Genomic DNA, 20,000 nt, shown 5'->3' with positions numbered 1-20,000 from the left:
TGGAGGAGGAGGAGGAGGAGGAGAGGAGGAGGAGAGGAGGAGGAGGAGGAGAGGGATAGGAAGGTATGGTAAGGTAAGTTAAGGAAGGGAGAGAGAGAGAAGGGAAGGGAAGGGATAGGAAGGTATGGTAAGGTGAGTTAAGGAAGGGAGAGAGAAAAAGAGAGAGAGAGAGAGAGAGAGAGAGAGAGAGAGAGAGAGAGAGAGAGAGAGAGAGAGAGAGAGAGAGAGAGAGAGAGAGAGAGAGAGAGAGAGGAAGGGAAAGGAAGGGAAGGAAAGGAAAGGGAAGAGAAGGAGGAGGAAGAGAGAGAGAGTATATATATAAGTGTTTTGTTTGTTTTTTCTATCTATACATTCTCTCTCTCTCTCTCTCTCTCTCTCTCTTAATAGCACACATGTGGCCACACCTGTACACACACACACACACACACACACACACACACACACACACACTTGTACACACTCACCTGATTCTGTTTTCTTCCTCCTCCTCCTCCTCCTCCTCCTCCTCTTCTTCTTCCTTTTCGCTTTCCCTTCCCTTCCTTCCTTCCTTCGTTCTCCTCTTCCTCCTCCTCCTTCTCCTCCTCCACCTATTATTATTATTATTATTATTATTATTATTATTATTATTATTATTATTATTATTATTATTATTATTATTATTATTTGCAGGCGAGTACATCATGATTCTGAAGAAGATCATGAAAGACGGAGAATCTCGCTTCCTTTACGTGGGCAACAATGCAGTAAGTAGTAGTAGTAGTAGTAGTAGTAGTAGTGGTAGTTGTAGTAATAGTTGTAGTAATAGTTGTAGTAATAGTTGTAGTAGTAGTTGTTCTTGTAGTAGTTGTTGTAGTAGTTGTAGTAGTTGTAGTAGTAGTAATAGTAGTAGTAGTAGTACATATATGATTTTAAGGTTAAGTTATCTCCTTCCCTTTCCTTCCTTTCCCTTCCCTTTCCTTCCCTTCCCTTCCTTATCCTAACCTAACCTCCCTTCCCTTCCTTACCCTAACCTCCCTTCTCTCTCCCTTCCCTTCCTTACCCTAACCTCCCTTCTCTCTCCCTTCCCTTACTTTCCTTACCCTACCCTAACCTCCCTTTCCTTCCTTTCCTTATCCTAACCTAACCTCCCTTCCCTTCCCTTCCTTAACCTTTCCTCCCTTCTATCTCCCTTCCCTTCCCTTCCTTACCCTAACCTAACCTCCCTTCCCTTCCCTTCCTTAACCTAACCTCCCTTCTCTCTCCCTTCCCTTCCCTTCCCCTCCCTTTCTTACCCTAACCTAACCTCCCTTCCCTTCCTTAACCTACCCTAACCTAACCTCCCTTCCCTTCCTTACCCTAACTTCCCTTCCCTTCCCTTCCTAACCCTACCCTAACTTCCCTTCCTCAACCTAACCTAACCTCTCTCTCTCTCCCTCCCTCCCAGCTCAAGCCAGCCAGGCGCATCGTAAAGAACGGGACGGAGTTCACCATTAGCGGCGTCCGTCGAACACACGCCGGCGTCTACGTCTGCAGGATCGAGGCGTCTCCTGCTGTTGAACTCTCCCATACTATTGACGTGCTCTTCGCCCCTACGGTACGATACATAGATAGAGATAGATAGAGAGACAGATGGATAGATAGAGAGATCGTGGGAGGGAGAGAGAGGGGGTTGTAGAAGAGGAGGGGGAAGGGAAGGAAGGAGAGAGAATGAGGATGAAATATAGAAAGAGAGAGAGAGAGGGGGGGGGGGGGAGAAAGAAAGATAGAGAAAGAAATGAAGTGAAAGAAAGGAAGAGAGGGGAGGGGTTCAGAGAGAGAGAGAGAGAGAGAGAGAGAGAGAATGATTGAATGGGTAAAGATTATGTGAGTGTGCGTGTGTGTGTCTTAAAGTGTGTGTATAGAGAGAGAGAGAGAGAGAGAGAGAGAGAGAGAGAGAGAGAGAGAGAGAGAGAGAGAGAGAGAGAGAGAGAGAGAGAGAGAGAGAGAGAGAGAGAGAGAGAGAGAGAGAGAGAGAGAGAGAGAGAGATTTATGTATTTATAATTATTTTTAATGAGTTCATGTTCTTGATTATATTATTCTCGTTTATTTTCCTCCTCCTCCTCCTCCTCTTATTCTTCTCTTCCTCCTCCTCTTTTCCTCCTCCTCTTCCCCTCAATCACCCTTATCACACCCATACCAATCTCCTCCTCCTCCTCCTCCTCCTCTTTCACACCTATCAAAACACACATACACACATACATATCACACTCCTCCTCCTCCTCCTCCTCCTCCTCCTCTTCTCTATATATCAATTTTAATCTTTCATTTCTCACTTCCTCCTCCTCTTCCTTTCTTCCCTACCTCCTCCTCCTCCTCCTCCTCCTCCTCCTCCTCCTCCTTTTCCTCCTCCTCCCCCGCAGGTCAGGCTGGTGACCCCCCCGGTGCAGAGCATGACCAAGGGTGGCAACGTGACCTTCGAGTGCCAGGCGGAGGGAAACCCAACCCCTGAGGTGACCTGGACCAAAGCCGACGAGGAGCTGCCACAGGGGGCCGTCCAGGTAAGGGGGGGAGGAGGAGGAGGAGGAGGAGGAGGAGGGATAGATAAGAAAGTGAAGTGTGAAGTTGATTATAAGAGAAAGATGAGATATTGAAGAGGAAGAATAGGAGGAGGAGGAGGAGGAGTGAGTGTGTGTGAGAGAAAGAGAGAGTGGAAGGAGTGAGAGAAAAGAAATGGAGGAGAAAGAGAAGGAGAAGGAGAGAGAAGAAGAGGAGGAGGAGGAGGAAGAGGAGGAGGGATAGATAAGAATGTGAATGAAGAGGAGGAGGAGGAGGAGGAGGAATGTGTGAGAGAGAGAGAGAGAGAAGAGAGAGCTAGATAGAGAGAAAGAGAGAGAGAGAGATGGAGAGAGAGAGGAGAGAGGAGGAGGAGGAGTGTGAGAGAGAGAGAGAGAGAGAGAGAGAGAGAGAGAGAGAGAGAGAGAGAGAGAGAGAGAGAGAGAGAGAGAGAGAGAGAGAGAGAGAGAGAGAGAGAGAGAGAGAGAGAGAGAGAGAGAGAGAGAGAGAGAATGGAAGGATTGAGAGAAAAGAAATGGAAGAGAAAGAGGAGGAGGAAGAGAAGGAGAAAGAGAGAGGAGGAGGAGTGAGTGTATCTGTGTGTGTGTGTGCGTGAGAGAGAGAGAGAGAGAGAGAGAGAGAGAGAGAGAGAGAGAGAGAGAGAGAGAGAGAGAGAGAGAGAGAGAGAGAGAGAGAGAGAGAGAGAGAGAGAGAGAGAGAGAGAGAGAGAGAGAGAATGGAAGGATTGAGAGAAAAGAAATGGAGGAGGAAGAGAAGGAGAAAGAGAGAGAAGAGGAGGAGAAGGAGAAAGATGAGGTACAGAGAGGAGGAAGAGGAAGAGGATAATAGAAAGGAAAGAATGACAGAGTAAATGAGAAGAGGAGGAGGAGGAGGAGGAGGAGGAGGGAGAGGAAGAGGAAGAGGATACTAATGATAACAAGGAAAAGTCATTAAGTTAAAAGCCATTATCTCTCTCTCTCTCTCTCTCTCTCTCTCTGGTAAACCCTCTCCTTCCCTTCTTTTCCCTTCCCTTCCTTTCCCTTCCTTTCCCTTCCCTTTCGTTCCCTTCTCCTTCCCTTCCCTACTCTTCCCTTCCCTTCCATCCCTTCCTCCCCTTCCCTTCCGTACCCTTCGCTTTCCTTCCCTTCCCTTCCCTTCCCTTCCTTTACCTTTCCTTAACTTACCTTACCTTCCCTTCCCTTCCCTTCCCTTCCCTTCCTTTACCTTTCCTTAACTTACCTTACCTTCCCTTCCCTTCTCTCTACTCTTAAAACCTTTCCAATCTCACCACTACTACTACTACTACTACTACTACTACTACTACTACTACTTCTACAGGAAATGGAGGAGGAAGGAGTGGCCGTTTTGGAGGTGGTGAGTATCGCAGTGGGGGACGCCGGCGAGTATGTCTGCAGTGCCCACAACGGTGTCACCCCGCCAGCCCACCCCCACCCCCACCACCACGCCACCACCACCGCCACCCTGCACGTCCTCTACCCGCCCCAGCTCACCGCCGAGCAGGTAAGGGGTCAAGCGAGGTCACTGGGAGGTCATGTGAGGTCAGTTTTTTGTTGTTGTTTTTTATTTTTTTTTTCATTTTGGTGTCTGGAGTGATGTTGAAGGAAGAAGAGGAAGAGGAGGAGGAGATAGCAATTTAAGAGGAGGAGGAGAAGGAATGGTGCTGGAAGAAGAGGTAGAGGAGGAGGAGGAGGAGGAGGAGGAAGAGGAGATAGCAATTTAAGAGGAGGAGAGAAGGAGGAGAGATGCTGAAAAAAAAAAGAAGAGGAAGAGGAGGAGGAGGAAGAGGAGATAGCAATTTAAGAGGAGGAGGAGGAGGAGGAGGAAGAAAGAACACAGAAGATAGAGAGATAAAGAAACTATATATAGAGAAGTAAGAAACACACATAGGTCTATACAGCGAAAGACAGTCACGGGCACTACACGGCTCTCCCCGCCCGGCACACGCTCTTCACACAGTAACAGTACCCCCATCAACCCCCTCACAGAACCCATCCCACCGAACTCACATCCTACTCCCATTCCTACCATTGATACCAACGAGAACCCCAACGACCAGCCCTAGACAGAGACAGGTCACACACGCCATCAGAGTGGTTATGAGCACCATCCAGTCCTTGCCGCTCTGTCCCACAAGTCCCGAGTCACATTCGCGCGCAGTTGGCTCGTTGGGGTATCCTTGGCTTGGGTTCGAGGGCGGGTACATGGGTTCTGGAGAGCTGTGGGCGGGTTTCGAAGTGGTGTGCGTCGGTTTTGTGAAGGAATAGTTCTGTTTGTCAAGGTTATGTGTCCGTGTGTATATGTCAAGGGTGTCTTCCGAAGGGTAATAGTTCTGGTCACCTTCGTAAGCCATCTCTTGATCGGGGCAAGACTTCCATTTGTTCTGTTTGACGTCCGTATCGCTCTGCTGGGAAGGGTCATGCCTCTGTTGATGTTCTCTATACCTCTGTTGGGTACTGGAGGAGCTCTGTTGAAAAGGGTGAGATTTCTGTTGGTCGGGGTAAGGCCTCTGTTGGTCAAGGGAATTGTTATGGTAATTCTTCTGTTTTTCGGGGATTTCTGTCGGTTTTTCAAGGTAATTCTTTGTGTTTTCAAGGTAATTCGGTTGTTCAAGGTATTTTTTCTGGCTTTCAGGGCAATTCTTCGTTTTTTCAAGGGAGTTCTTCTCTTTATCGGGAAATTCGCGCTTTTTTGTGGGGTCCTGTCTCTGTTTGTCAAGGTAACCCTTCTCCTTAACACGAAATCCACTCTCCCTTGCAAGGAAGTACCGAGGTCTTTCAGGGGAACCGCTCCGTCGGGCTCTGTCTATCTGCTTCGGGGAACGCCTCGGAGACACGTTCCTCTCTCTCTCCTCGTTCTGACCGCTAGCTGAGTCCTTGGCCGTTCCCCCCTGCGACCCCCGCCCTTCAGGCTCCCCCAGCTCCGCCAACGCCTGGGCCAAATGCTTCTGGGGCCACGGGGGAGAGGTGGAAACTGGGGTGTTGGCGATGGAGGTCGGGGAAGGCTCTTGGTCACCCCCTCCGTCAGCCCCTCCGTCAGCTGGTTGTCGTGGGCGCTGGGTACCTCTTGCTTCCCCCCCTCGTGACCTCGTGAACCAGACCATCGTGATATGAGAAAGGAAATGCACTTAGAATAATTGATCTCAAGTTCGTGTTTCTAAATGTCTTGATCGGCGCGCATCCCAGTTTGCCTCTATGAAAAGCCTCTTGTGGGTAGTTGTTGAGGCTTCCTTGGACTGTTTTCTGATGCTGGGGATAGTTCTACACGGCTGCTTCTTCTTCTTCTTCTTCTTCCTCTTCTTCTTCTTCTTCCTCTTCTTCTTCTACTTCTTCTTCTTCTTCCTCTTCTTCTTCTTCTTCTTCTTCTTCCTCTTCTTCCTCTTCTTCTTCTTCCTCTTCTTCTTCTACTTCCTCTTCTTCTTCTTCCTCTTCTTCTTCTTCTTCTTCTTCTCCTTCTTTCTCCTCCTCTTCTTCTCTTCTTCTTTCTCCTCTTCTTCTTCTTCCTCTTCTTCGTGTCTTTCTTCCTTCTCCTCCTCCTCCTGACAATCTTTCTTCCATTCTGCCTCCTCCTCCTCCTCTTCCTCGTTCTCCTCCTCCTCCTCCTCCTCCTCTTGTAAGCTCTCCTTCTCGTGATATTCTTCCTCTATGCCTCCTTCCTCTCCTCCTCCTCTTCCTCCTCCTTTTCTGTTCTTTCTTCCTCTCTTTTCTCCTCTTCCTCTCCCCTGTTCAATTCTTCCTTCCATATTCCTCCTCCTCCTCCTCCTCCTCCTCCTCCTAATCTTCCTCTTCTTCTTCTTCCAGCACATTGAGACCACTCCTGACGGGGCCTTCGCTGGGGTCCTTAGCTGCGAGGTCACTGGCTACCCCAAACCCGTCGTGACCTGGAAGAGAGCTGACCATGCCTCCCTCCCCGCCCACGCCCAGCAGTCCCCAGCCCACACCCTCCTTCTGCAGCCCCTGGGGACGGAGGACCTGGGAGAGTACATCTGTCGGGCTGAGAACGATTTTGGTGTGGACGAGGAGGAGGTGGACTTGTTAGGTAAGGAAGAGGAGGAGGAGGAAGGAGAGGGTGGGAAGGAAGGAGGTTGGGTTGTGAGAGAGAAGAGGAAGAGGAGGAGGAGGGGGAAAAGGAAGGAAGGAAGAGGAGGAGGAGGAGGAGGAGGTAGTGTGTGTGCGTGTGTGTGTGTGTTGCCTAAAATAATAATTGTAATCCTAATCTAATAATCTCTCTCTCTCTCTCTCTCTCTCTCTCTCTCTCTCTCTCCCAGGTCTCTTGCCGGCCCCCCAGGTGACCAGCGGGGAGGCGGGGGGGCCGCGCGCCCACTCCCTGACCATCTCCACCGCCCCCTCCCTCACCCCCCCCGTGCCCCCCACCACCTACCGCCTGCGACTGAAAGAGGTAAGAGAGAGAGATAGAGAGAGAGAGAGAGAGAGAGAGAGAGAGGGGGGGAGTATTATAGAAGAGAAGAGAGAAAAAGATAAAAAAAAGTAAGGAAGAAGAAGGAAGAGAGAGAGAGAGAGAGAGAGAGAGAGAGAGAGAGAGAGAGAGAGAGAGAGAGAGAGAGAGAGAGAGAGAGAGAGAGAGAGAGAGAGAGAGAGAGAGAGAGAGAGAGAGAGAGAGAGAGAGAGAGAGAGTTGAAACATGTATATTCTCTCACACACACACACACACACACACACACACTCACACACACACACACTCACACACACACACATACGCATACATAACCAATATTTTTCACAGGTCCACGAAAATGAGGAAGAGGAGGAGGAGGAGGAAGAACCAAGAGACGAAGAGAACGAAATAGAACCAGAACCAGAACCACAGGCGGAACCACACACTGAAGAACAAGGAGAGGAGGAAGAACCACACGGGGGAGACTTCAACACCACAACCCCGGACATCGAACCTGAACCAGTCACAGCGAACCCCGAACCCGTCGACCCCTGGACCACCTCAATTTACCCCATGTCGGAGGCTACGGGTGGGGATGTGGCTGAGGGGAGCGAGGGGGGTGTGGCCGTCCATCTGAGGCACACCATTGAGGGCCTTGAGCCACACACACACTACCAGGTGACGGTGGCTCTGCAGAATGAATTTGGGTGGTCGCCAGAGTCTGAAGTCTTGGATTTCTGGACAACGGAAGGTGAGAGAGAGAGAGAGAGAGAGAGAGAGAGAGAGAGAGAGAGAGAGAGAGAGAGAGAGAGAGAGAGAGAGAGAGAGAGAGAGAGAGAGAGAGAGATGAGGTAGGAAGGAGAAGGAGAGAGAAAGTGTGTGAAATAGAGTTTAAGAAAGGGAACGTAAATGAGAGAGAGAGAGAGAGAGAGAGAGAGAGAGAGAGAGAGAGAGAGAGAGAGAGAGAGAGAGAGAGAGAGAGAGAGGGAATGAGAGAGAGAGAGAGAGAGAGAGAGAGAGAGAGAGAGAGAGAGAGAGAGAGAGAGAGAGAGAGAGAGAGAGAGAGAGAGAGAGAGAGAGAGAGAGAGAGAGAGAGAGAGAGAGAGAATAATACAAAAAGAATTAAATAATTGAAAGAAAGAAGGAAAAAAGAAAGAGAGAGAGAATTATATTCCATCCTTTCCTTCCTTCCTTCCTTCCTTCCTTTATCATCCACTTCCTCCACTCATCCATTCTTTCATCCACCGACAGAGACCACCACCACCACAACGACAACCACCACAACCACCACCACCACAACCAGGCGGCCACCAAGAGGACGTATGGTTAAGTCTGGTAAGGTTGAATCTCTTTGGTGGATGCTGGGAAAGGTTGAATCTCACTGGTGGATGCTGGGAAGGGTTGAATTTTACTGGTGGATGCTGGGAAGGGTTGAATCTCACTGGTGGATGCTGGGAAGGGTTGAAATCTCACTGGTGGATGCTGGAAAGGGTTGAATCTTACTGGTGGATGCTGGGAAGGGTTGAATCTCACTGGTGGATGCTGGAAAGGGTTGAATCTTACTGGTGGATGCTGGGAAGGGTTGAAATCTCACTGGTGGATGCTGGAAAGGGTTGAATCTTACTGGTGGATGCTGGGAAGGGTTGAATCTCACTGGTGGATGCTGGGAAAGGTTGAATCTCACTGGTGGATGCTGAGAAAGGTTGAAATCTCACTGGTGGATGCTGGGAAAGGTCAAATCTCACTGGTGGATGCTGGGAAAGGTCAAATCTCACTGGGCTAAAATTGGGCTAGTTTTGGGCTATTTTGGGCTGTTTTTTTCGCCTGGCTATCGTGAACGGGGTGTTTTGGGGGTTAATTTCCAGGTGTGTTGTGTTGCTAATGAGTGTTTCTTCCACAGGTGTTGCACGGCTTGGTGGAGGTGTGAAGCAGAAGGTGTTGAGGGTGGTGGTGATGGCGGTGGCGGTGTTGGTGTTGGGAGCGGTGGTGTGGTAGTGAGCGAAGTGGTGTTGATAGAAGTGGTGCTGATGGTGTGTGTGTGTGTGTGTGTGTGTGTGTGTGTGTGTGTGTGAGTGTGTGTGTGTGTGTGTGTGTGTGTGAGTTTGTGTGTGTGTGTTAAGCTAGCTACCTCCTATTCATCTCTCTCTCTCTCTCTCTCTCTCTCTTCTGTACAAATTGCTTTTTTTTCTTTCTTTTTTTTTTTTTTGCTTTATAAATTTTGTTGTTGCCAAATTTTGTGAATAATTAACTGTGTGTGTGTGTGTGTGTGTGTGTGTGTGTGTGTGTGTGTGTGTGTGTGTGTGTGTGTGTGTGTGTGTGCCCTGCAAATTCATTATAATATTATGCTCAGTAAATAATATAAAGAAAATGTAATAATTATGTATTGGTAGTTTTCTTTTGAACCTAATACGGGGTAGTAGTAGTAGTAGTAGTAGTAGTAGTAGGAGGAGGAGGAGGAGGAAGGGAAGGGAAGGGAAGGTAAGGCAAAGGAAGGGAAGGGAAGGTAAGGCAAGGTAGAGTAAGGTATGTCTATCTATCATTTCGTTTCTCCATTCTCATCGTTCTCTCTCTCTCTCTCTCTCTCTCGTCTCCAAAACTCTGCCCTTCATTTTAATTTCTCTACTCTTCCTTCTCTCCATATTTTCCCTTCTTCCTCCTCTCTCTTCTTTCCTCCACGCCTCTTATCTCCTTCCTTTCCCTCTCCTCCTCCTCCTCATCTCTTCTCCTCCTCCTCTTCCTCCAAAGCTTCGAAACTCTTTCCCTCTCGCACGCACGGCCCAGAATCAGACTCCATCAGTTCTTCGTGTGACCGGAGATTGAGCGGACGGGCGGTTAGACGGCATCACCTGACCTTACCTTACCTTACCTGTCCTTGCCTTGCCTTACCATACCATACCTTACCTTACCTCACCTTACTATACCATACCATACCATACCTTACCTTACCTTACCACCATACCTAACTTACCTTACCTAACTTACCTTACTTAACCTTACCTTTCCTTACGGCTGCATCCCCCCCTCTCCTTACCTTACCTTTCCTTACCTTACCTTACCTTACCTCACCTTACTATACCATACCATACCTTACCTTACCACCATACCTAACTTACCTTACCTTACCCAACTTACCTTACTTAACCTTACCTTTCCTTACGGCTGCATCCCCCCCTCTCCTTACCTTACCTTCCCTTATCTTACCTTACGTGACACAGAGGATGAAGGGACATTGGAGGACTTGTGGTGAGTAGAAGAAGGGTAGAAGGTGTTGAGATTGAGTGAAATAGGAGGAGGAGGAGGAGGAAGAGGAAGAGGAAGAGGAGGAGGGTGGTGGTGATGGTAATTTAGATGTGGTTGTCTCGTTCTCTCTCTCGTTCTCTTGTTTCCTCTCTCTCTCTCTCTCTCTCTCTCTCTCTCTCTCTCTCTCTCTCTCTCTCGTTTGATCACTATTTTAAGCTTTTTCTAATTGTTTTTTTTCTCGTTTATATTCGCTTTCTATGTATATGTATGTTCTATGTATGTATATTATAGAATGTATGATGTAGGTATATGGACAAGGAAGAGGAGAAGGAGGGAATGAATGGAGAGGAAGTGATGATGATGAGGAGGAGAAGATGATTTAATTAGTGATCGAAATTGCTGAGTTTAAGGTATTTGAAGACTTACCAGGGCCATAAAACTACCACCAAGGTCAAAACTACCACTAGGGTCATAAACTACCACTAGGGTCATACAACTACCACTAGGGTCATACAACTACCACTAGGGTCATACAACTACCACCAGGGTCATAAAACTACTCATGGAAACGCTCACAACCTCTACGAAAGCCCGATTCATTGTAGGTGTGTATAAAAAGGTCTACGAAATGCTTAACCCGGTGGTAGCTGCGGGGGTCATGTTTCTTAATGGTCCCTCTAAGCGAGAAAAATGAGAAAAAAATCATCACTCACGCATACCATTTCAGAATATATATCGGCGCATTTGTGATCAGTTTATGCATCATTTATTTTGGGAGTTTATATCATGGCAAAAATGTGGCCCGTCGCTGGTACACGGTAAAGCCACAAACTTGTCCCGTCGCTGCTACACGGTAAAGCCACAAACTTGTCCCGTCGCTGCTACACGGTAAAGCCACAAACTTGTCCCGTCGCTGCTACACGGTAAAGCCACAAACTTTTCCCGTCGCTGCTACACGGTAAAGCCACAAACTTGTCCCGTCGCTGCTACACGGTAAAGCCACAAACTTGTCCCGTCGCTGCTACACGGTAAAGCCACAAACTTGTCCCGTCGCTGCTACACGGTAAAGCCACAAACTTGTCCCGTCGCTGCTACACGGTAAAGCCACAAACTTGTCCCGTCGCTGCTACACGGTAAAGCCACAAACTTGTCCCGTCGATGCTACACGGTAAAGCCACAAACTTGTCCCGTCGCTGCTACACGGTAAAGCCACAAACTTGTCCCGTCGCTGCTACACGGTAAAGCCACAAACTTGGCCCGTCGCTGCTACACGGTAAAGCCACAAACTCGTCCCGTCGCTGCTACACGGTGAAGATCCTTGGGTTAAGAACTGAAGGTCGGTATTGAAAGACTTTCGCTTCTCACATCAGCTGTTTCTAAAGGTCAAAGAGGGGGTCAGTCGGGTTCTAATGAGTGTTTCTTCAGGTTCATGGTGCAGAAGAAGGGTCACACTACCATCAGGCTACCGAAGCTTTGTGTATCTTAGGGAGTCCATATAAGATAGCAGGGGACGAGCCAGTAGGTCTTAGGGAATTAGCCTGTGGTCATAACATTGAGAAACACCAATTTGTTTATAAATCTAATTACTTTATCCTCAAATTTGGTGGACAGTGCAAATATATCCTCGTAATTTAGACGGGTAAATTTAGTAAAATCATTTAGTATATTAAACATTTTGGAATTATAAATTTATAGGGTCATAAAACTACTACTGGAAAAGCCTTGTCCAATATGTTTGCTTGGGCGATGAAATGTCTTAGGATACGACCCTAAGAGTAAAGGTTAAATTAAGGCCTTTTAAAACCATTGACGTGACAGCCTGAAGCATCGTAGCATAGCACCCCTTGTACGGGTCCTTGGGCTGTAAGATCTTGGTGATGGGTGTGGAGGGAGAGAGAAGGGAAGAGGATGGAGGTAGGAAGAAAGAAAGAGAGGAAGGAAGGAAGAGGTGGATTGTAATGGAATGCAGGGAGGAAAGAATTAAGGGAGAGATGGAAGAGGATGGAGGTGGAGTGTGGAGTGGAATGGAAAGCAGGTGCGTGCGTGTGCAGGTGTGTGTGTGTGTGTGTGTGTGTGTGTGTTCAAATAATTAATTATACCTAGTTTTACGTCTTCGTGTGTGTGGGTGTATAATTACCTAACGAGAGAGAGAGAGAGAGAGAGAGAGAGAGAGAGAGAGAGAGAGAGAGAGAGAGAGAGAGAGAGAGAGAGAGAGAGAGAGAGATACTCGAAACTATTTTAAACATTGACATACATACATACATATACTACATACTATACGTTACATAATATAATATACATACATACATATATACATAAAAAGCATATATATAAAAACGAGAAAAAAACAACAATTATTAAACACTTGAAATGATAAACGAGAGAGAGAGAGAGAGAGAGAGAGAGAGAGAGAGAGAGAGAGAGAGAGAGACTAGTCGGTCCTTAATAAACTAATCTTCCTCCCTTTTACATCATTTTCAAGAACTATATAACAGAAAGATACTATGTAAATGTTTGTTATTTAGTGCAGAATAGAACTTCATCATTATTGTTATTATTATTATTCTTTTATCAATAAGCTAACTCAAGGGAAACAAAAAACATGGCCTTAGTGAAATAGGAGGAGGAGGAGGAAGAGGAGGAGGAGGAAGAGGAGGAGGAGGGTGGTGGTGGTGATAGTATATAGATGTGGTTCTCTCTCTCTCTCTCTCTCTCTCTCTCTCTACTTCTTCCTCTTCCTCTTCCTCCCGTTCTTCCTTCCTTCTTTCATTCAATTTTGTAAACAAAAATGTAACAAAAATGTTATGTCAAAGAAATAGGGCTCTTCAGGGACCCCCTTCCAATCTCCCTTTACATAATGGAGTCCCTTCCAGCAATATTGATTCATTTAACTCCCTCCACATCATATCGCCATCAGAGTACATTACTGTTATCCTCATTTTTACCATTTATCATTATGCTTAACTGGATTAAGTGGATCTTCAATTATTCAGTGTGCACCTAGTTTTAAGAAATAAAATGTCTGAAATTTGCATTTACAAGTGTCTTTAAAATGATTCTACAATTGCTCATATTCTAAAATTTTCCTGGAGCTGCTTTGGCTCATTGTGCTCGCCTCTCACTATAAGAAGGGGGGCCAAAATGGAATGAGCCCTCTCCCAAAATGTCTAGGAACTCTCTCTCTCTCTCTCTCTCTCTCTCTCTCTCTCTCTCTCTCTCTCTTCTTTCTTTCTTTAATTTTATTTCATTCTTTTGTATTATTCTCTCTCTCTCTCTCTCTCTCTCTCTCTCTCTCTCTCTCTCTCTCTCTCTCTCTCTCTAAGGTGAAGACCAAAACTTGCATCACTTTGGTATAAAATATATTTCCTAGAGTCTACAGCAGAACATGTACAGGAGCAATATAACACTACACGGAGGTCTGAGCGAGTTAGGGTTTGGGATATATATCAAAAGTCGTATCAAAGTGTCTTGCTTTAGCCTAACACGACACAGAGAATACAATACACACACAGAAACCAAAGAAGCAGAAAATGTAAAGATAATTGATTTTTTCTCAGCTGCACAAATACATTAAATTTACGAAGCGATTAGCGGGCTTTTTTTTATTTAATTTTTTTTTTTTACACCTTTTCTGTTGCCCTTGATCAGCTGTTTCTCTAGCTGTAAAAAAAAAAGTTATGATTATTTACTAGACTTCTCATTATACAAACACAAAATTGAATAAGAAAAAGGAAATGAAAAATAATATACAGTAAATTTCTTGAGCTGCACAAACACACAAGTTAACCAGGCATTTCTATACAAGTTATCATTATTATTTGTTAGTCTTTCCATTATACAAACACAAAATTGAATAAGAAAAAGGAAATGAAAAATAATATACAGTAAATTTCTTCTGAGCTGCAGAATTACATAAGTTTACCAAGCATTTCTATACAAGTTATCATTATTATTATTCATTAGTCTTTCCATTATACAAACACAAAATTGAATAAGAAAAAGCAAATATAAAAAATAATATACAGTAAATTTCTTCTTAGCTGCAGAAATACATAAGTTTACCAAGCATTTCTATACAAGTTATCATTATCATTTATAGTCTTTCCATTAGACAAACACAAAATCGAATAAGAAAAAGCAAATATAAAACATAATATAGTAAAATTTCTTCTTTGCTGCAGAAATATACATGCAGTTCACCAAGCATTTCTATACAAGTTATTATTATTATTATTATTATTATTATTATTATTATTATTCATTAGTCTTTCCATTATACAAACAAAATTGAATAAGAAAAAGCAAATATAAAACATAATATATAGTAAATTTCTTCTTAGCTGCAGAAATATACATGCAGTTCACCAAGCATTTCTATACAAGTTATTATTATTATTATTATTCATTAGTCTTCTCATTAGACAAACACAAAATTGAATAAGACAAAGCAAATGAAAAATAATACATCAAGCATTTCTATACAAGTTATCATTATCATTATCTTCTAGTCTTCTCATTATGCCAACATTTAAACCAAGCAAAAAATTATATAATACAAATTTCTTCGTAGCCACACAAATACAGTTTTTATCAAGCAATGGTTCTAATGTTCTTTCATCACTTGAGTTATATATATGGAGGCTCGACTCGTTATATGGTATCATTAGTTCTTTAAATGTATGATACAGTATTGCACTACACTTTGACATAATGTATAGTTGGAGGATAGGAGAGTGGCCGAGGGAGGGACAGTCATGGTGGGGAGCAATGTCACTTGGGTCAGAAATTACAAGCAGGAGAGGAGGAGGAGGAGGAGGAGGAGGAGTTGTTTAGGAAAGATAAATTAAGTTCATGAAAAGTTTAGCTCAGAAAGATGAAGGAAAGTCATGTAGGAAGGATAGGTCAGGTCACACAGTTCATGGAAAGTTTAGCTCAGAAAGGTGAAGGAAAGTCATGTAGGAAGGATAGGTCAGGTCACACAGTTCATGGAAAGTTTAGCTCAGAAAGATGAAGGAATGTCATGTAGGAAGGATAGGTCAGGTCACACAGTTCACGGAAAGTTTAGCTCAGAAAGATGAAGGAATGTCATGTAGGAAGGATAGGTCAGGTCACTCAGGTCATGGAAAGTTTAGCGCAGAAAGGTGAAGGAAAGTCATGTAGGAAGGATAGGTCAGGTCACACAGTTCATGGAAAGTTTAGCTCTGAAAGATGAAGGAATGTCATGTAGGAAGGATAGGTCAGGTCACACAGTTCATGGAAAGTTTAGCTCAGAAAGATGAAGGAATGTCATGTAGGAAGGATAGGTCAGGTCACTCAGTTCACGGAAAGTTTAGCACAGAAAGATGAAGGAATGTCATGTAGGAAGGATAGGTCAGGTCACACAGTTCACGGAAAGTTTAGCACAGAAAGATGAAGGAATGTCATGTAGGAAGGATAGGTCAGGTCACAGGGAAAGTTTAGCAGAAAGGTGAAGGAAAGTCATGTAGGAAGGATAGAGACAGACAAGATGATGGAAAGTTTTGTCTGAAAGATGAAGGAATGTCATGTAGGAAGGATAGGTATCACAGTTCATGGAAAGTTTAGCTCTGAAAGATGAAAGAATACACAGGAAGGATAGGTCAGGTCACACAGTTCATGGAAAGTTTAGCTCAGAAAGATGAAGGAATGTCATGTAGGAAGGATAGGTCAGGTCACTCAGTTCATGGAAAGTTTAGCTCAGAAAGGTGAAGGAATGTCATGTAGGAAGGATAGGTCAGGTCACACAGTTCATGGAAAGTTTAGCTCAGAAAGATGAAGGAATGTCATGTAGGAAGGATAGGTCAGGGTTGGCTTGGATGGTATCACAAGAGGCAGAAAAAGGTACTGAATGAAAGAATACACAGACAGACAGACAGATGGTTAATTTTGTCTGGGAAAGTGGGAGTTGCTCAGCCGAATTGGTACCACAAGAGGCAGAAAAAGGTACTGGATGAAAGAATACACAGACAGACAGACAAGATGATGGCTAATTTTGTCTGGGAAAGTGGGAGTTGCTCAGCCGAATTGGTATCACAAGAGGCAGAAAAAGGTACTAATGGAATAATACATACACACAGACAGAAGATGGATGTTTAATTTTGTTTGGAAAAGTGGGAGTTGCTCAGCCGAATTGATATCACTAGAGGCTTTAATAGTATGAGTAAAAAAATGAATGAGAAGGGAATGTATGTGGGCAGATGAATGACCAGAGCTGAGTGAGATGAATGAGACAGCAGACAGACAGACACACACACACACACAGACAGAGATGGAGACAGCAGACACACACACACACACACACACACACACTGACAGAGAGATGGAGACAGCAGACACACACACACACTGACAGAGAGATGGAGACAGCAGACACACACACACACACACACACACACTGACAGAGAGATGGAGACAGCAGACACACACACACACACACACACACACACTGACAGAGAGATGGAGACAGCAGACACACACACACACACACACACACAGACAGAGAGATGGAGACAGCAGACACACACACACACACACACACTGACAGAGAGATGGAGACAGCAGACACACACACACACACACACACACACACACACACACACACACAGACACACTGACAGAGAGATGGAGACAGCAGACACACACACACACACACACACACACTGACAGAGAGATGGAGACAGCAGACACACACACACACACACACACTGACAGAGAGATGGAGACCGCAAAAGCCCCCATAGTGTGTCGTAGGCAATATACAATCACAGTGACGCAGCTTCCCACCTCGACTGTACTTTTTGATTATGGTTCAAAACTAAAGGAAGGGAAGGGAAGGATAGGCATACATGTTATTGAAAAAAAATATACTAGTTACATATTAGTCTGGACAGAGCATAGGGACGAAAATTAAAGCGAGAAATCATTTAGGTACATTGTATTAAAGGTATTTGTATATTATAGGTACAAAAATTACACTGAGCGAATATTTTTAAGTACATGTTCTGGGGGTTAACACAGAATGGGTGTAACATTATCAAGGTGAACAAATAGACTGGGTACATGTTATCAAGGTGAACAAATAGACTGGGTACATGTTATCAAGGTGAACAAATAGAATAGGAACATGTTATCAAGGTGAACAAAGAATGAGTACATACTAAAGTAAATACAGAATGGGTGTGTGTTATCAAGCTCAACCAATGCACTGTTAATCTATTGTTACACCCAACACTGAAAAAATATATAGAAGCTCTCTTAACCCCTTCTGTACCTGATGTGTGTTATGTGGCACAGGTGGCACAAACCCCCCCCAGCACAGAAGGGTCAAGGGGCCTTTGCTATTGGTTAGGATGGTACAATGTTATCTGAAGGAACCAAAACTAGTGTAGCAATAATAAGGTGAGGGCTGTAACACAAGGGCCATAATAATGTCTTGGCAGGGAAAATGCCCCTAAAATACACACAAACCAGCCCTTTCTCGGCATTGACAGACAGATGAAGAAAACGGGATATATCACCAAGGGAGGAGGAAAGGCTGAATAAAAAAAATGTTAAATATTATAACTTAGAGGAATGAGAGGAAATATAAAGTTGTCAAAATTAAGTTAAAGGAATGATGAAAAATAGTTACTATTAAAACTTAAAGGAATGATATAAGAATAAACATACAAGTTAGGTTTTTAAGTACATACACACAACTCATACGTAAGGTAACACACGCACGCACGAACATAACAGCTGCCGAAGAGTGAAACTACGAGACTAAAAATAAAGATGCGATATATATTCAATAATACAAAGACACGAACAGCTGCCGGCAATAACAATGGAACACAAAGAAAGTGGTAGTTTTTTACGAGAACAAACGTAGGCACGAACAAATTTAACGGCTGCCGAGAGTGGATTTACGAAACTAATGATAAAAAGATGCGATAACATGGTAAATAATGTGAGGATTTTAATTATGGAGAAAGATTTTAACGAGAAAACAGAGAAGGTAAGACACACGCACGAACAAACATATCAGCTGCCGAGTGGAATTACAAAGCTAAAAATAAAGATACGATAAAATGGTTAATAATACAAACATCTGCCGCTTGTAATTATATAATACAAAGAGGAAGGAAGATTTAAATGAGAAGGAAAACTGAAGATATAAAGATTTTAGCATTAGAAAACATAGAGGGAGAGAGAGAGGAAGATTATAGAGAAAACACACAAGGTAGGAAACACATTAGAACACAGAATCAGATTTCAACGTCGGAGAACACAAGGGATTTGGGTTTCAACACCAGAACGTAAGGAAGACGAAATTAAGACCAGAATTTTTGAGATTAAAATATTTTCTGAGAATCGAGTATTCGTAAAGAGATTCAGGCGTTTCTTCAAGAGATTCAAGCATTTTTTCCAAGGAATTCAAGCATTTTTTCCAAGGAATTCAAGCATTTTTTCAAGAGATTAAAGTATTTTCAAGAGATTCAAGCATTTTCTCCAAGGGATTCAAGTATTTTTAAGAGATTCAAGCATTTTTCAGCATTATTTTAAGGGATGCAAGCATTTTTCAAGAGTCAAGTATTTTTTCAAGAGATTCAAGCATTTTTCAGCATTATTTCAAGGGATGCAAGGATTTTTCAAGAGATTCAAGCATTTTCCAGCATTTTTTCAAGAGATTCAAGCATTTTTCAGCATTATTTCAAGAGTTTCCAGCATTTCCATTCAAGCTTCAATGATTTTCCCAGAGAGGAGATTTCAGTTGACAAATAAAATAATCCTAAAAGCCTTTCTATATTGACACAAGGGAAACTTAACCCAACCTTGCTTCATTAACTAAACAGTCATTACCAAACACATTACCAAAGCAGTGATGGGTGGTAGTAGTAGTAGTAGTAGTAGTATAAATGTCTACTAGTAATATATGGTAGTAGTAGTAGTAGTAGTAGTATAAATGTCTACTAGTAATATATGGTAGTAGTAATAGTAGTAGTTGTAGATTTTGGATGGACATATGTAGTAGTAGTATGGTGGTAGTAGTAGTAGTAGTAGTAGTACCCAAGACTCATTCATAACAATCTCATTCTTGCACTTTCCGAAATCTCTCTTTTTAATCAGTTTCTGCGTCGTAGCGAAACACAGACACAGACAGTTTATAGATGAAGGATTAGCACAGAGAGGAACAGTTTACAGATGGGACAAAGACAGACAGAGACAGATGGGGACAGATTACAACCCCTTGAGATGGAAAATTAAAAAAAGACAGACAGACAAGATTTATAGATGGACAGGATTAAGACACAGACAGACAGACAGGGTATAGAAGGGTTAACAGACAGACTGACAGACATGGACAGTTTAAAATCCCTTGAGATGGAAAATAGACAAAAAAAAACAGACAAGATTTATAGATGGACAGGATTAAGACAGACAGGTTACAGGAGAAGGGTTAAAGACAGACAAATGGACAGTTTAAAATCCCTTGATGGAAAATACAGACAAAACAATGGACAGAAAGTTTATATAAAAAGACAGATACAGTTTATAGATGGAACAGACAGACAGAGACAGGTTATAGAAGGGTTAACAGACAGACAGGCAGACATATGGACAGTTTATCAGCCCCCGAGTCCAGAGTTACAGACATAGGCCTAAACAAAGACACGGGCCTCGGAAACGCTAGTTCTCCTTGGTGTGAAGACCTTACTCTATCATCATGCACTTGGCTTCCCTAACCTAACGCTAACACTGGGTCGCGGCGGCACAGTGCCACCGCGACCCTTGACCCTGGCACAGAGGGTGACCTGCTAACCGCACCTCACCACAC

The 20,000-nt window shown here is 43.9% G+C and overlaps 1 protein-coding gene and 2 long non-coding RNA genes across 5 annotated transcripts in view; all 3 read left to right on the top strand.

The window, feature by feature from the left end:
* LOC127010152 (hemicentin-1-like) overlaps positions 1-9,306 on the top strand; it is a 17,666-nt gene extending 8,360 nt beyond the window's left edge. Inside the window, exons 4-12 of the mRNA XM_050883997.1 lie at positions 670-743; positions 1,424-1,573; positions 2,380-2,517; positions 3,851-4,033; positions 6,331-6,568; positions 6,798-6,928; positions 7,274-7,676; positions 8,177-8,260; positions 8,826-9,306. Coding sequence (XP_050739954.1) covers positions 670-743; positions 1,424-1,573; positions 2,380-2,517; positions 3,851-4,033; positions 6,331-6,568; positions 6,798-6,928; positions 7,274-7,676; positions 8,177-8,260; positions 8,826-8,920 — 1,496 coding nt within the window. The 3' untranslated portion in view covers positions 8,921-9,306. The remainder of the gene's footprint in view (positions 1-669; positions 744-1,423; positions 1,574-2,379; positions 2,518-3,850; positions 4,034-6,330; positions 6,569-6,797; positions 6,929-7,273; positions 7,677-8,176; positions 8,261-8,825) is intronic.
* Positions 9,307-13,513: 4,207 nt separating this feature from the next.
* LOC127010151 (uncharacterized) lies at positions 13,514-15,983 on the top strand. 3 transcript variants are annotated; one of them, XR_007762954.1, is made up of 3 exons: positions 13,514-15,281; positions 15,349-15,473; positions 15,788-15,983. It is a non-coding gene; the product is annotated as an uncharacterized LOC127010151 (long non-coding RNA). The 3 variants fall into 3 exon arrangements; XR_007762955.1 differs by having other exon boundaries at positions 15,349-15,540; XR_007762956.1 differs by having other exon boundaries at positions 13,514-15,339; positions 15,407-15,540.
* Positions 15,984-16,006: 23 nt separating this feature from the next.
* Positions 16,007-19,748, top strand: LOC127010150 (uncharacterized). Its single transcript, XR_007762953.1, has 2 exons — positions 16,007-16,126; positions 16,233-19,748. It is a non-coding gene; the product is annotated as an uncharacterized LOC127010150 (long non-coding RNA).
* Positions 19,749-20,000: the final 252 nt, after the last annotated feature.

This window comes from Eriocheir sinensis, chromosome 42 (genome assembly GCF_024679095.1).
Source record: "Eriocheir sinensis breed Jianghai 21 chromosome 42, ASM2467909v1, whole genome shotgun sequence".
Classification (NCBI taxonomy): Eukaryota; Metazoa; Arthropoda; class Malacostraca; order Decapoda; family Varunidae; genus Eriocheir; species Eriocheir sinensis.
Note: the sequence above shows the minus strand (reverse complement) of the source record. Positions and strands in the feature narration are given on the sequence as shown.